Below are 15,807 nucleotides of genomic sequence, written 5' to 3'. Positions count from 1 at the left end.
CATCCAATTCTTGTGACCCTGCGGACTGTAGCCCGCCAGGCTCCTCTGTCCATGGGATTTCCCAGGCAAGAATACTGGAGTGAGTTGCCATTTCTTTCTCCAGGGGATCTTCCTGACCCAGGGATCAAACCCAGGTCTACTGTATTGCAGGCAGTTTCTTTACCAACTGAGCCAGCAGGGTGCTGGAATAGGATTTTTAAATTTACTGTTTACCTTGACCTACTGCTTTGTCTCTCTGGCTCAATGAAGACTTTTTACCTGATAAAATGTAAAGGCACAGGCTTTACAATCAATGGACCAGAGTTTTAATTCTGAGTAGTTCTAATCCAGGGTAAACTAGAGTCCTAATTACTAGTTGAGGAACTTTGGCCAAGGCACATTATTTCTTGGGGCCTCAGTTTTCTCATTTGCACAAGGGCAACAATATAACGGGGATGATAACACCTATCTCACAAAGTGGATGTAAAGAAAGCTTTACATATAAAGAAAGCTCTGGGTCCCTTCAGCATCTTGGCTGTACTCCATTTGCCAAGCCCATTCGAATAGTTTGGCATGGATGGGAGGTAACTGCACCAGAGGGAAGCAGGGCAAGTCCTTGCCACCCCCCCCCACCCCCCCACCAAGACAGTCGTCAGCTGGTGCTGCCAGCCCTTCCAGAATGCATTCACTCTCACCAGAAAAGCCAGGTCCAGCATGTGTCCAGGAGTGTCCGCTTGGTTTTCCTGTCGAGACCCTTTCTTCCCTCCAACCTCAAAAGAAACCTTCTGGCCTTCCTGACCTTCAGCTGTTGTCTCAGCCACATTCTTGGGCTTCTTCTTGAGGCTACCCTTCCGAGCCACTAGCCAGTGTCCTCGGCCTGCTGAAAAGATGAGAACAGTGAAAAGATGAGAACAGGAGTAAACTCTTTCAAAGCCAAAACTAGTGCCCTTCCAGAATGCTTATCTTTAAAGCAAAAATGAAAATTAGCTCCTCATTACCTAATATGCACCAGATACTATGCTACAACTGGGGTTGCAGGGGGCAGGGGAACATCTATATACCTATCTTATTTAATTGGCCTCCAAACCCAATGAAACATGCTACTGCCCCTGTTTTATAGACAAAAAGGCAAAGACTCAAAAGTGTAGAATGACTTGCCCAGTTCTTTCCTCCACATTTTTGCCTTTGAACTCTTTAACAGTTCCTTCATGATTGCAGATAAAGTATTTCCTATTCTGTGAAGGCTTCCCTGACTATCCTCAGTTAAGCGGATCCTTTTTTCCTGGGCCAGCTAGTTACTGCACCATTTGTTATCTCTTGGGTAAAGTCCATTGTATGACACCAACTCAATGGGTTCCATCTTCCTGGACCTTACCCTGAATTCTATCGTTACAAGGCAAAGGTCGTGTTAGGAGCTCAGGATTAAAAAAAATCAAAGGGTTCAGGATGGGGAACACGTGTATACCTGTGGCGGATTCATGTTGATGTATGGCAAAACCAGTACAATATTGTAAAGTAATTAACCTCCAATTAAAATAAATAAATTTATATTAAAAAATAAAAAAAAATAAAAAAAAATCAAAGGACAGCTGCCATTTTTAAAAGACTCAATAATACATGTCCACTGTAGAAAGAACTAGAAATTGTACACAAGTAAAGAGAATATGAGGTTCACTACTAAGGAGATCCAATGAGTCCATTCTGAAGGAGATCAGCCCTGGGATTTCTTTGGAAGGAATGATGCTAAAGCTGAAACTCCAGTACTTTGGCCACCTCATGCGAAGAGCTGACTCACTGGAAAAGACTCTGATGCTGGGAGGGGTTGGGGGCAGGAGGAGAAGGGGACGACAGTGGATAAGATGGCTGGATGGCATCACAGACTCGATGGATGTGAGTCTGAGTGAACTCCGGGAGATGGTGATGGACAGGGAGGCCTGGCGTGCTGCGATTCAGCGGGTTGCTAAGAGTCGGACACGACTGAGCAACTGAACTGAACTGAACTGAACTAAGCCTATCCAATAAAAATCGTGACAACATCCTAGAATTTGTTCTCTCCTTCATCAGTAATTTATTCATTTAACATTAGGGAAACTGGGTGAAAGCTGTACAGGAACTCTGTTTTATTTTTACAGCTTTTCTGGAAGTCTAAAATTATCCCAAAACGGAAATTTACAGGTGGGGAGAAACCTTCCTATGGACAGATACTGGTCATTGTTCACTCTTCATTGTTCAATATCTATCATTGTTCACTTGTTTATTGCCTGTCTTGCCCTCTAGAACGGAAGCTCCATGAGAATACAGGCTCTGATTTATTCATCTCCATGTTCCCAAGGCCTACACAGAGCTTATCGCACTGAGTGTGGCTGAATGAACCCTGAGCCACAGCCCCCACCCACAATCATCCATTCAGACCTTTTCTGAGCACTGACTTTGTGGCAGGAGTTGGGGCTCTGGAGAAGAATGTGACTGAGGATTCAAAGGTGCTCAATAAATATGAAGAGTGCTGTGAAGCCCAGAGTGGGGAGCTACCAGCCTAGGGGATGAGCTGGGTCTTGTATGTTGAAAGCTGACCAGGTGAAGAGGGAAAAACCAAGTAGCCTGGGCAGAGAAAAGGGCACAGAAAGTACTCAGAGGCATGAAAGATTGGGACTGCAAAGAACAGCACAGAGCTGTGGGGACCAGTTTGGTGCCTCTAACCACCGTTTCCCTGCCACATAGCCCACTCCCCCGCCTCAGGTGCTTGCCTTGGCTCACCTGAGTACTGTTGCTAATCCTGGCTCTTGGATGCTGCTTCTGCCCTATGCCTGATGTGAGCCAGTTCCTATTCCCATCTGGGGCCCAACAGCCCGGGCACTCATTTCCCAGGGCTGCCCTCATCTAGCACATGGACCCTTGTCCTATCCCAGCAGTCCAAACTCTTGAACACTCCAGCCTGAGCTGGTGCCCAAACTGCCAGCACAGCCAGGAAGGAAAGCCTGGAGTGTGTCAGGAGATGGACATGAAGGAAAAGAGATGAGGCTGAGGAGGTCAGCAGAGTCAGATCTGAACGGTCTGGAGGACCAGAATAAGGAGTTTAGGTTTTAACGTGGTAGGCTTTTAGCAGGAAGAGTATCTGTCCATAGGAAGGTTTCCACCCACCTGTAAATTTTCATTTTGAGATAATTTTAGACTTCCAGAAAAGCTGTAAAAATAACACAGAGTTCCTGTACAGCCTTCACCCAGTTTCCCTAATGTTATCATCGTATATAATCGTAATACAATGGCTGAAGCCAAGAAATTAACAATGGCATAATATTAGTAATTAATCTACAACCTTTATTTGACTTCCATCAGTTTTCTCACTAATGTTCTCTTTCTGTTCCAGGGTCCTATCCAAGATCTCACATTTCATTTAGCTGTCACATCACCTTCGTCTCCCCTAATCCGTGACAGTTCTGCAGTCTTTATTTTTCTTGTGTGATCCTGACACTTTTGAAGAGTACTAATCAATAGTCAATTGCTTTATAAGATGTCTCTCAATTTGAGTTTGTTTTATTTTTCCCCCATAATTTAGACTAAAGGCCTTGCAGTTTGGCAAGAAGTGGTGCTGTGCCCTCCTCAGCACATATCAGAGCACACATGATGCCAATTATATCTTATTACTGGGGATGTTAATTTTGATCACTTAGCCAAGGTGGTGTCAGCTTAGTCACTCTACTAAGAAGTCCCTTTGAAATTAATAAAGACAGCTCAAGACTATACAAATAACCTGTTTTTCATCATACTTTAACACATGAATTCTAGCATCTATGATGGTTAATTTCATGTGTCAACTTGGCTGGGTTGTGGTAAGCAGTTAGTTAATCAAATACTAATCTAGGTGTTTCTGACAATCAGTTGACTTTAGGTACCTGAAACAATCCATGGATAATGTGTGGGCCTCACCCATTCACCTAAGAGACCTTAAAAGCAAAACAACAGGCTTCCCAAGGGAAGAAGAAATTTTGCCTTAAGACTGCAGCATGAGCATGAAAACCTGAGTTTTCAGCCTGCCTGTCCTACAGATTTCAGACTTGCCAGCCTCCACATTTCATAAACCAATTCCTTGAAATACGTAATTTATCTATGTGTGTTTGTCCACATATATACACACATGTATGTATATGAAAACAAAACATGCAGGATATACATACAGAGAGACATACACACACATATTCTACTGGTTCTATTTCTCTAAAGAACACTGTAGAGCTTCTTGCTTGTAAAAATTATTATTGTGATGTTTTGATAGTGATTTTCTATTTCCTTCATTCCTTCTACATTTATTAACTAGAATTCTATTGTAAGGAAGAGCTGCTCTTCTCCCCCACTTATTTATGTAATCAGAGTTTAATTATATCATATGAGATCATGACTATATATTAAAACTTATTCTACAGATTACAACCCAATTTTACCTTTATTTATTTTGCTTGCTCATACTGTTCCAGCTTTGCCCACTGGGCATTCCCTCAGGTTGGCACCTATGTCCTTTCAAATTGCCCCCATCACTTTTCTGAACACTGCTTTATTTTCTGGCTCAAAGAGTATTTTTTCCTGACTCAGTCCTAGACACAACTTTTTGCCTGAGAAGCCCTGGCTTCTTTTATTGGAGAATGGTATTTAGAAACCAACATTGAGGTGCCAAGCATCCTTTTGCAACTGAGGTATTATTGCCCTCTGTGGGCCAGGAAATATACATATGTATACTAACACATGAAGATATATACAGCTATATTTATTTCTCTGTCCATCTATGTGTGTGCGAGGGAGTGTGGGCATGAAATAATGAGTTCTTACTGACAGCTCCACAGGAGGATTTTAAACAACTAGGTGGCCACAGAAGGTCCTATGTGAAAAGTAAAATCACTCAAGAGAAGTGGGGAGGACAAACTGAAGGAGAAGGTTCTTCCACTATTCCAGGTACAGAGTGACCAGCAAGCCACTCATCCAGGGTAATCTAGGGGTACTTTTCCCTTGCTCTACACTTTCAAAGCAATAAATCCAATCCAGTGAAACCATACTTCTCAGCAGTGTTCCATGTGCAGGACTCTGCTCAGCATTAGGAGGGATGCTTTAAAAACTATTTAGCAGAGTCAAGTTTAAGCCACTTTATTTAGGAGCTAGGCAGAATATGACTATACATCAAACAAGAAACACAGAAAGGAAGATGGCTCACAAGAGAGGACGGGCACTGAGGGCTGGAGTAGCTGGACACAGCTTACTGGAAGGTGTGGGAGACAAGCTGAAGGATGGGAGGAGTCTGGACAAATGGAATGAGGGCTGGAACATTCCAGGCAAATGGTAAAAAACTATGTGAAAAGAGAATAGACTCATGGACATGGGGAGAGGGGAGGAGAGGGTGAGATGTATGGAAAGAGTAACACGGAAACTTACATGACCATATGTAAAATAGATAGCGAAAGAGAATTTGCTGTATGTCTCAGGAAACTCAAACAAGGACTCTGTACCAACCTAGAGGGGTGGGATGGGGAGGGAAATGAGAGGGAGGTTCAAAAGGGAGGGGATATGTATACCTATGGCTGATTCACGTTGAGGTTTGACAGAAAACAACAAAATTCTGTAAAGCAATTATCCTTCAATTAAACAAATTAACAATTTTATTTAAAAAGCTATGTCAAAATAGAACACTATGAAACAGGGAATAAATCAAGGCATGGAGTAGAGCAGAAAAGTAAAGGAACAGCAGTGAGAATTCACTGAACAGATGAGAACACTGTGGTGTACATTAGAAGGTTCCCTGAGAACCTTTGTACACTGTTAGTGGGCATAGAAATTGGTGCAGCCACAGTGGAATACATTATGGAGGTTCCTCAAAAAATTAAAAATAGCACGACCATATGATCCAGAAATTCCTCTCCTGGGTATATATCCAAAAAGGACAAAGTCACTGGGCGTCCTTAGTAGCTCACTGGTAAAGAACCTACCTCCTAGTGCAGGAGACACCAGTTCGATCCCTGGTCTGGGAGGATCCCACATGCCATGGAGAACCTAAGGCCGTGCACGGTAACTATTGAGTCTGTGTTCTAGAGCCTGGGAACCACGGCTTCTGAGCCCATGCGCTGCAGCTCCTGAAGCCCACATGCCCTAGAACTCATACTCCATAACAAGAGAAGCTGCTGCAATGAGAAGCTCACACACTACAACAAAGAGCAGCCGCTACGCCCTGCAACTAGAGAAAAGTCCGAGCAGCAACAAAGACCCCGCACAGCCAAAAATAAACAAATAATTTTAAAAAACCAAAGTTACTAATTCAAAAACATACCCCAGTGTTCAAAGCAGCATTATTTGCAGCAGCCAAGACATGGAAACGACCTAAGCGTCCATCAACAGATGAACAGATAAAATCTGTCGGATGTATATACAATGGGGTACTACTTAACCATTAAAAAGAAATTTTGCCATTTGCAACAACATGGATGGACCTTGAGGGCATTATACTAAGTGAAATAAGTCAGACAGATAAAGAGAAAAACTGCCCATATAAGATATTGCTTATAGGTAGAATCTAAAGAATACAACAAACTAGTGAATAAAAAAATTGAAGAAGCAGACTCACAGACATAGAGAACAAACTAGTGGTTCCAAGCGCAGAACAGGGATGGAGGGGCCATGTAGGGTTGGGAGGTACAAACTCCTGGGCGTAAGTTAGGCTCAAGGATGTACTGTACATGGGGAATACAGCCAATATCTTGTAATAACTGTAAATAAAAAGTAATCTTAAAAAATTATATAAAAATAAGACATTTTAAACAGATACATAAAAGTGAAAGTGTTAGTTGCTCAGTCATGTCAGACTCTTTGCAAGCCCATGGACTGTAGCCTGCCAGGCTCCTCTGTCCATGGAATTCTCCAGGCAAGAATACTGGAGTGGGTTGCCGTGCCCTTCTCCAGGGGATCTTCCCAACCCAGGGATCAAAGCCAGGTCTCCCACATTGCAGGCAGATTCTTTACCGTTTGAGCTACCTGGTAAGCCCAAATACATACATAAATAGGATAAAAAAAAATTAGACTCCCTGAGGCTGCTGGGGGGAAGATGGATTAGAAGGGAAGGGATAGGATGGGGCAGGGAACATTAGTGAATGGGTTGAAGAGGAAGACATGGGTGTTAGAGACATTCTGAAGCAGGTGCTGGGTGTGAGGCAAAGGTTCTGATTTGAGAAGTCACCTGACCTTCCTCTGGTGTCCGAAGCAGGTTTTTAGCTGGAAAGCAGTTGCTCAGGTGAGGCTTCCCATCATCCAGCTTGTAGAGTCCTGCAGAGGCCATGACCCTGAGAGCCAAGCACGGAAAACAAGGAAGTAAGGAGTGAGGAGGGGCAGGGCTGCTCTCACCCCAGCACAGCCTATGAGCCCACCAGGACCACCCCCAACACACACCCTTTCTCTGAGGCTCTACAGGTCCATGCCTTTGTTCTTAGTGTTCCTTTGGCCCAAAACAGTTCTTCCATCTTGTTCATCTCACTGATCTCATGATTTAAGATTAGGCTCCAATGCCACTTCTTTTAGGAAAAGAAATTTCTAATCGAAGATCTAAATTCTTTAAACCCTGAGCTCTTAGAGATTGAGATTTTTCATTAAAGGGATCCAGTAATTCCTAGGAGAAGGCAATGGCAACCCACTCCAGTACTCTTGCCTGGAGAATCCCATGGACGCAGGAGCCTGGTAGGGTGCAGTCCGTGGGGTTGCTAAGAGTCGGACATGACTGAGCAACTTCACTTTCACTTTTCACTTTAATGCATTGGAGAAGGAATTGGCAACCCACTCCTGTATTCTTGCCTGGAGAATCCCAGGGATGGCGGAGCCTGGGGGCCTGCCATCTATGGGGTCGCACAGAGTTGGACATGACTGAAGTGACTTAGCAGCAGTAGCAGCAGTAATTCCTAAACCTGCTTTGGGATAGCTTTAGACAAATTGGGGTAGCAGAGGTTTAGGAACCTTTAAGCCCCTGGCCAGGGGAAAGGAGACCCTGGCAAGAAGGTAGGACCCTAAGATGGAGGGTCTGGGAAGATTCAGTCCATGGGAAGAGCAGAGTAGAGAGCTGGGATCAGGTGTCCTCAGAAAATGTTTCCCAGAAGAGAAACATATGACAAGGAGATGGGTGAAACAGGAAGAGGCAACAATTTTACAGACAGGGTCTTAAGTTTGAGGCTAGTTTCTGCCACTGAGCGGAGTGACCCTGGGCAAATCACTTTACCTCTTTGTGCCTCAGATTTCTCAAATATAAATGAGGATTAAACCTGTGCCTCAGAGAACTGTTCTAAGAATTAAATGAGGTAATAGAAAAAAAAAAAAAAGCTTCTTTCTAGACTCAATCCAGATGCCATCCCTTCCATAAAACCTTCATTGAAACTTCCAAAGGTAAATGACTGCTGCTTTAGCTAAACTCTGGCGTGTTTCTTCTGTACATCTTTTGTGGTTGGAACCCCTTATACCTCGTGAGATTACTAACAATCATAAAGGGACTCTTTCAATGGTCTCTGAACCTGAAAGTCTCAAAACAGGTCCAATTCACTGTCTCTCTTCTACTTTTGGAAAGCTCACAGGAAACGCTCAGTAAACAAGTGTGAGTCAAATGAAGGATACAGTGGTCCTCCCAAGGCCCAGAGTTTTTTTTAAAACATATTTCTAATCTCCCTAATTAGACTCTGAGGAAGGACAGCATCTATGATGCACATCTCTTCACTCCCAGCATCTAACACCTGGCACATAATAGACTCCACCTATGGAATGAATGGGAGAAGGCAATGGCAACCCACTCTAGTACTCCTGCCTGGAAAATCCCATGGACGGAGGAGCGTGGTAGGCTGCAGTCCATAGGGTCGCTAGGAGTCGGACACGACTGAGCGACTTCACCTTCACTTTTCACTTCCATGCAAATGGAAGCAAATGGCAACCCACTCCAGTGTTCTTGCCTGGAGAATCCCAGGGACAGGGAGCCTGGTGGGCTGCCGTCTCTGGGGTCACACAGAGTCGGACACGACTGAAGTGACTTAGCAGCAGCAGCAGCATGGAATGAATGAGTGATCTTGTTATCTCCTCTGGTTCAACACAGGGCACTGTGAATTTCCTGAGCCCTGCCACCCTGCAAAAGGTTGGAGATACTTTCCATGTATTTCCGCGAATCTCCCTACTTCTCCTAGTATAATACTTTTCACTTTGTTATAATTTTTATTCCCTTACCAACTTTCCACCTGCTATGGGGCCTATAATACCTATTTACCTATATGATCCCAGAGCCTAGCATGGAGCCTAGACTCATTAAAAATGTGTCAGGAAGATGAAGGGATGAATGGATGACTGGATGGGGAAACACAGTCATGGAGTCAATCTGTCTTTCAGGAAATCCCTCTTGGGACTAACCACAATCTGCTAGAGGGGTAAATGAATGAATGAATGAGTATGGTTACCTGGGAAAGGTCAGAGATGACTGTTGGAGAAAATTTCAATAACTTACAGAATATGTTGACTTTGGTTCTGCATAGTACTTACTTGATCTTTGATCTTGGAAGAGACCTCTTGACTTCTTTTTTATTCTGTTTCTTCCCCTGTTTCTTCACCTATAAAATAGATATTGCACTTCTTCTTAGTCTGTCATTTAGATCTCTTTAACTTTCTCATTAATTATATCCTTCTGTGACACTTTGTTTCAAAATGTGTCTCACCTGAGGCCTAGAAAAATGCCACAGGACTAAAGATTCCAGAAATAGAAAAGAAAACAGAGACATAGACAGGAAAGTGTAAGAAGAAAATAATTTTATGACAATGAGGTGGGGCTCAGTTCAGTTCGGTTGCTCAGTCACGTCCAACTCTTTGCAATCCCATGGACGGCAACACGCGACGCTTCCCTGTCCATTACCAACCCCCGGAGCTTACTCCAACTCATGTCCATTGAGTTGGTGATGCCAAGCAAACATCTCATCCTGTCGTCCCCTACCCCTCCCACCTTCAATCTTTCCCAGCATCAGGGTCTTTCCAAATGAGTCAGTTCTTCACATCAGGTGGCCAAAGTATTCGAATTTCAGCTTCAACATCAGTCCTTCCAAAGAAACCCCAGGGCTGATCTCCTTCAGAATGGACTGGTTGGATCTCCTTGCAGTCCAAAGGACTCTCAAGAGTCTTCTCCAATACCACAGTTTAAAAGCATCAATTCTTCAGTGCTCAGCTTTCTTTATAGTCCAACTCTCACATCCATACATGACTACTGGAAAAACCATAGCTTTGACTAGACAGACCTTTGTTGGCAAAGTGATCTCTCTGTTTTTTAACATGCTGTCTAGGTTGGTCATAACGTTTCTTCCAAGGAGCAAGCATCTTTTAATTTCATGGCTGCAGTCACCATTTGCAGTGATTTTGGAGCCCCCCAAAATAAAATCTCTCACTGTTTCCATTGTTTCTCCATCTATTTGCCATGAAGTGATGGGACCAGATGCCATGATCTTCATTTTCTGAATGTTGAGTTTTAAGCCAACTCCTCTTTCACTTTCAAGAGGCTCTTTAGTTCTTCTTCACTTTCTGCCATAAATACAGGTGGTGTCATCTGCATATCTGAGGTTATTATTGATATTTCTCCCAGCAATCTTGATTCCAGCTTGTACTTCATCCAGTCTGGCATTTCTCATGATGTACTCTGCATATAAGTTAAATAAGCAGTGACAATAAACAGCTTTGACATACTCCTTTTCCTATTTGGAACCAGTCTGTTGTTCCATGTCCAGTTCTAACTGTTGCTTCCTGACTTGCATACACATTTCTCAGGAGGCAGGTAAGGTGGTCTGGTATTCCCATCTCTTGAAGAATTTTCCACAATTTGTTGTGATCCACACAGTCAAAGACTTTGGCATAGTCAATAAAGCAGAAGTAGATGTTTTACTGGAACTCTTGCTTTTTTGATGATCCAATGGATTTTTGCAATTTGATCTCTGATTTCTCTGCCTTTTCTAGATCCAGTTTGAACATATGGAAGTTCATGGTTCACGTACCATTGAAGCCTGGCTTGGAGAATTTTTAGCATTACTTTACTAGTGTGTGAGATGAGTGCAATTGTGTGGTAGTTTGAGCATTCTTTGGCATTGCCTTTCTTTGGGATTGGAATGAAACCTGAGCTCTTCTAGTCCTGTGGTACTGCTCAGTTTTCCAAGTTTGCTGGCATATTGAGTACAGCACTTTCACAGCATCATCTTTTAGGATTTGAAATACCTCAGCTGGAATTCCATCACCTCCACTAACTTTGTTCGTAGTGATGCTTCCTAAGACCCACTTGACTTTGCATTCCAGGATTTCTGGTTCTAGGTGAGTGAGGACACCATCGTGGTTATCTGGCTCATGAAACATCTTTTTTGTACAGTTCTTCTGTGTATTCTTGCCACCTCTTCTTAATATCTTCTGCTTCTGTTAGGTCCATACCATTTCTGTCCCTTATTGTGCCCGTCTTTCCATGAAATATTCCTTGGTATCTCTAATTTTCTTGAAGAGATCTGTAGTCTTTCACATTCTATTATATTCCTCTATTTCTTTGCATTGATCACTGAGGAAGGCTTTCTTATCTCTTCTTGCTATTCTTTGGAACTCTGCATTCAGATGGGTATATCTTTCCTTTTCTCCTTCGCCTTTCACTTCTCCTTTCTCAGCTATTTGTAAGGCCTCCTCAGACAACCATTTTGCCTTTTTGCATTTCTTTTTCTTGGAGATGGTCTTGATCATTGCCTTCTGTACAATGTCACGAACTTCTGTCCATAATTCTTCAGGCACTCTATCAGATCTAATCCCTTGAATCTATTTGTCATTTCCACTGTATAATCATAAGGGATTTGATTTGACCTTGATTTAGGTCATACCGGAATGGTCTAGTGGTTTTCCCTCCTTTCTTCAATTTAAGTCTGAATTTGGCAATAAGGAGTTCATGATCTGAGCCACAGAAGCTTCCAGTCTTGTTTTTGCTGACTGTATAGAGCATCTCCATCTTTGGTTGCAAAGAATATAATCAATCTAATTTCGGTGTTGACCATCTGGTGATGTCCATGTGTAGAGTCATCTTTTGTGTTGTTGGAAGAGGGTGTTTGCTATGATGAGTGCGTTCTCTTGGCAAAACTCTGTTAGCCTTTGCCCTGCTTCATTCTGTACTCCAAGGCCAAATCTGCCTGTTACTCCAGGTATTTCTTGACTTCCTACTTTTGCATTCCAGTCCCCTATAGTGAAAAGGACATCTTTTGGGGGTATTAGTTCTAGGTCTTGTAGGTCTTCATAAGAACCATTTAATTTCAGCTTCTTCAGCATTACTCGTCAGGGCATAGGCTTGGAACACTGTGATACTGAATGGTTTGCCTTGGAAACGAAGAGAGATCATTCTGTCATTTTTGAGATGGCATCCAAGTACTGCATGTCGGACTCTTTTGTTGACTATGATGGCTACTACATTTCTTGTAAAGGATTCCTGCCCACAGTAGTAGATATAATGGTCATCTGAGTTAAATTCACCCATTCCAGTCCATTTTAGTTCGCTGATTCCTAAAATGTCAATGCTCACTCTTGCCATCTCCTGTTTGACCACTTCCAATTTGCCTTTATTCATGGACCTAACATTCCAGGTTCCTAGGCAATATTGTTCTTTACAGCATCAGACTTTAATTCCATTGCCAGTCACATCCACAACTGGGTGTTATTTTTGCTTTGGCTCCATCTCTATCCTTTGTGGAGTTATTTCTCCACTGATCTCCAGTAACATATTGGGCACCTACCTACCTGTGGAGTTCATCTTTCAGTGTCATATCTTTTTGCCTTTTCATACTGTTCATGGGGTTCTGAAAGGTTGTTGTTGAATCACGCAAATACACCGGGATTCTTGGCCCCCGGAGGAGAAGAATTCAATCCGGAGCCAGAGACGAGGCTTGATCGCTCAGAGCTTTTGTGTAATAACGTTTTATTAAAGTATAAAGGAGATAGAGAAAGCTTCTGACATAGGCATCAGAAGGGGGCAGAAAGAGTACCCCCCTTGTTAGTCTTCAGCTGGATGTTATATAGTCACTAGCAGTCTGTTAATGAAAGAAAGGAATGTCTTAAAATTTAGAATGGCACCAAATGGTTTACCTTGGGCCATAAAATAATTAACTTGAATCTTAAAGAAGGGCAGACCACCATACAAATAGTTTCATTTACATAGATTAGGGGAACAATATCTGAGTATAACATACTGGTTTGTCAAGTAGGTTTTGGGCCCAGAGGCGGAACCGACTTGGAGACAGAGTTTGGGGTAAAGGCGTAGTACATTAGCATAGCTTAAGACAAACATTTCCATAAGAAAAAGGCATTGGTTATCTCTAGGCTCAAGAATAGCTAACTTCAGGAGAAACCAGGGGTCATTATGGCAACACAGTATTTTAAGAGAAACCTCTCTTTAAATTTGTATAGAGAAGGAAAAAAATATTGCTAGTTTGTTTCCTCCTGCCGCTTAAGAGAGATAAAAATGTCTGACACTTGCAGGCTATTTCCTCCATTTGGAGACCCCTGGCCTTCCTGCCTGTTACCCTCTCAGTTCTCAAAGCAATAATACTGAAGTGATTTGCCATTCCCTTTTCCAGTGGATCACATTTTGTCAGAAGTCTCCACCATGACCCATCCGTCTTGGTGGCCCTACATGGCATGGCTCATAGTTTAAATGAGTTACACAAGGCTGTGGTCCATGTGATCAGATTGGTTTGTTTTCCCTGGGGGTAGACAGCTTAAATAGGAAGTGAAAATCAAAAATCAGAAAGGAAAGGATCATTTATACCACCATTTACACAAAATAAACTTATGCATGACAAAAGCAGCAAAGACAAAACTTAAAGACACAATCTGGGAAAAGATATTCACTAAGTATCCTGGAAACTACAGTTTCCTATGAGGAATACAAGGTGAGAAGGTGTAGATTTATGACTAACATGTTAGGAAGGGCACATAACCCCCAGGTTACACTGTCTAGGAAGTAATCCCTAAGAAAAGTACGGCATTTACCTGTGTGATGGAAAAAACACAGACCAAGTTCCAGACTTAGAGGCTGCCTACCTAGTTTCAGCCACCTCTGGTCTCTATCTCAAATGTGAAGCTGCTAATCTCAATCTGATGGTAGTGTCTCTCAGCTCCAAAATGCACACACACAACACAGACTAATGCTTCTCATCTACATTCAGTTCAGTTCAGTTCAGTCACTCAGTCATGTCTGACTCTTTGCGACCCCATGAATCGCAGCACGCCAGGCCTCCCTGTCCATCACCATCTCCCGGAGTTCACTCAGACTCACGTCCATAGAGTCGGTGATGCCATCCAGGCATCTCATCCTCTGTCATCCCCTTCTCCTCCTGCCCCCAATCCCTCCCAGCATCAGAGTCTTTTCCAATGAGTCAACTCTTCACATGAGGTGGCCAAAGTACTGGAGCTTCAGCTTTAGCATCATTCCTTCCAAAGAACACTCAGGGCTGATCTCCTTCAGAATGGACTGGTTGGATCTCCTTGCAGTCCAAGGGCCTCTCAAGAGTCTTCTCCAACACCACAGTTCAAAAGCATCAATTCTTCGGTGCTCAGTTTTCCTCACAGTCCAACTCTCACATCCATACATGACCACTGGAAAGAGCATAGCCTGGACTAGACGGACCTTTGTTGGCAAAGTAATGTCTCTGCTTTTCAGTATGCTATCTAGGTTGGTCATAACTTTCCTTCCAAGGAGTAAGCATCTTTTAATTTCATGGCTGCAGTCACCATCTGCAGTGATTTTGGAGCCCAAAAAAATAAAGTCTGACACTGTTTCCCCATCTATTTCCCATGAAGTGACGGGACCAGATGCCATGATCTTCGTTTTCTGAATGTTGAGCTTTAAGCCAACTTTTTCACTCTCCTCTTTCACTTTCATCTGCATACATTTGCTTTTTTTCCATCCCTCTGGGCTATCACACTTTTGCCCCCCTTCTTTGCCTGACTCATACAAAAAGCTTCCCTGTATATCCTCCTCCTTTGGTTGACCTTTATCTGTGCTACCATCTTACCCCACCTCTTAATGGAGGCACTGTGCCACACTGTATTACAATGGCCTGCTTACCTATGTTTCCCACTCCTCGCACCCCAACCTCAGACTGGGAGCCTCGCACAGCCAGGCCTGGGTCCTAACCACATCTTTATCACCCACACCTCATACAAGATCTGGACCACTGAAGAGGCTCAACTGAGTGCTTACTGAATCAAACAGAACCATGAGCACAATGCTATGGAGTTCTGTATTCTGTCTGCAAAGAAAGGAGGAGGATCAGGAAAGGTTTCACAGAGCAGGTGACATTAGAGCTGGGTCTTGAAACACAAGTTATTAAAAGATAAACATGAAGCTACAGAGGCATCTGACTGGATTGCTTCACAGAGATGAAGAAACTGCATGTAATGTTTCCATGCTGCTGCTACTGCTGCTAAGTTGCTTCAGTCGTGTCTGTCTCTGTGCAACCCCATAGACGGCAGCCCACCAGGCTTCCCTGTCCCTGGGATTCTCCAGGCAAGAACCCTGGAGTGGGTTGCCATTTCCTTCTCCAATGCATGAAAGTGAAAAGTGAAAGTGAAAGTGAAGTCGTGTTGGACTCTAGCAACCCCATGGACTGCAGCCTATCAGGCTCCTCCATCCATGGGATTTTCCAGGCAAAAGTACTGGAGTGGGAATGTTTCCATAGTAAGTACTTAATTTGTTCAATGATTTGGACATTTACATGAGGAATTTCAAGGGCTTCCCTTGAGCTCAGTTGGTAAGAATCTGCCTAAAAAGCAGGAGTCCTGGGTTCA

The 15,807-nt window shown here is 43.2% G+C and overlaps 1 protein-coding gene across 3 annotated transcripts in view; it reads right to left on the bottom strand.

Moving 5' to 3' along the window:
• XRRA1 (X-ray radiation resistance associated 1) overlaps positions 1-15,807 on the bottom strand; it is a 66,143-nt gene that overhangs the window by 48,686 nt on the left and 1,650 nt on the right. For 2 of the 3 annotated variants that reach the window (XM_044929373.2, XM_025266422.3), the window contains exons 2-4: positions 9,508-9,575; positions 7,192-7,289; positions 675-859 (exon numbers count right to left, since the gene is read on the bottom strand). In XM_044929373.2, the coding sequence (XP_044785308.2) occupies positions 675-859; positions 7,192-7,285 (279 nt within the window). In that variant the 5' untranslated portion in view covers positions 7,286-7,289; positions 9,508-9,575. The remainder of the gene's footprint in view (positions 1-674; positions 860-7,191; positions 7,290-9,507; positions 9,576-15,807) is intronic. The other variant, XM_025266423.3, reaches the window with a different exon arrangement.

The sequence above is a fragment of the Bubalus bubalis genome, chromosome 16 (assembly GCF_019923935.1).
Source record: "Bubalus bubalis isolate 160015118507 breed Murrah chromosome 16, NDDB_SH_1, whole genome shotgun sequence".
In the NCBI taxonomy this organism is placed as follows: domain Eukaryota; kingdom Metazoa; phylum Chordata; class Mammalia; order Artiodactyla; family Bovidae; genus Bubalus; species Bubalus bubalis.
This window is presented reverse-complemented; position numbering and strand designations above follow the sequence as displayed.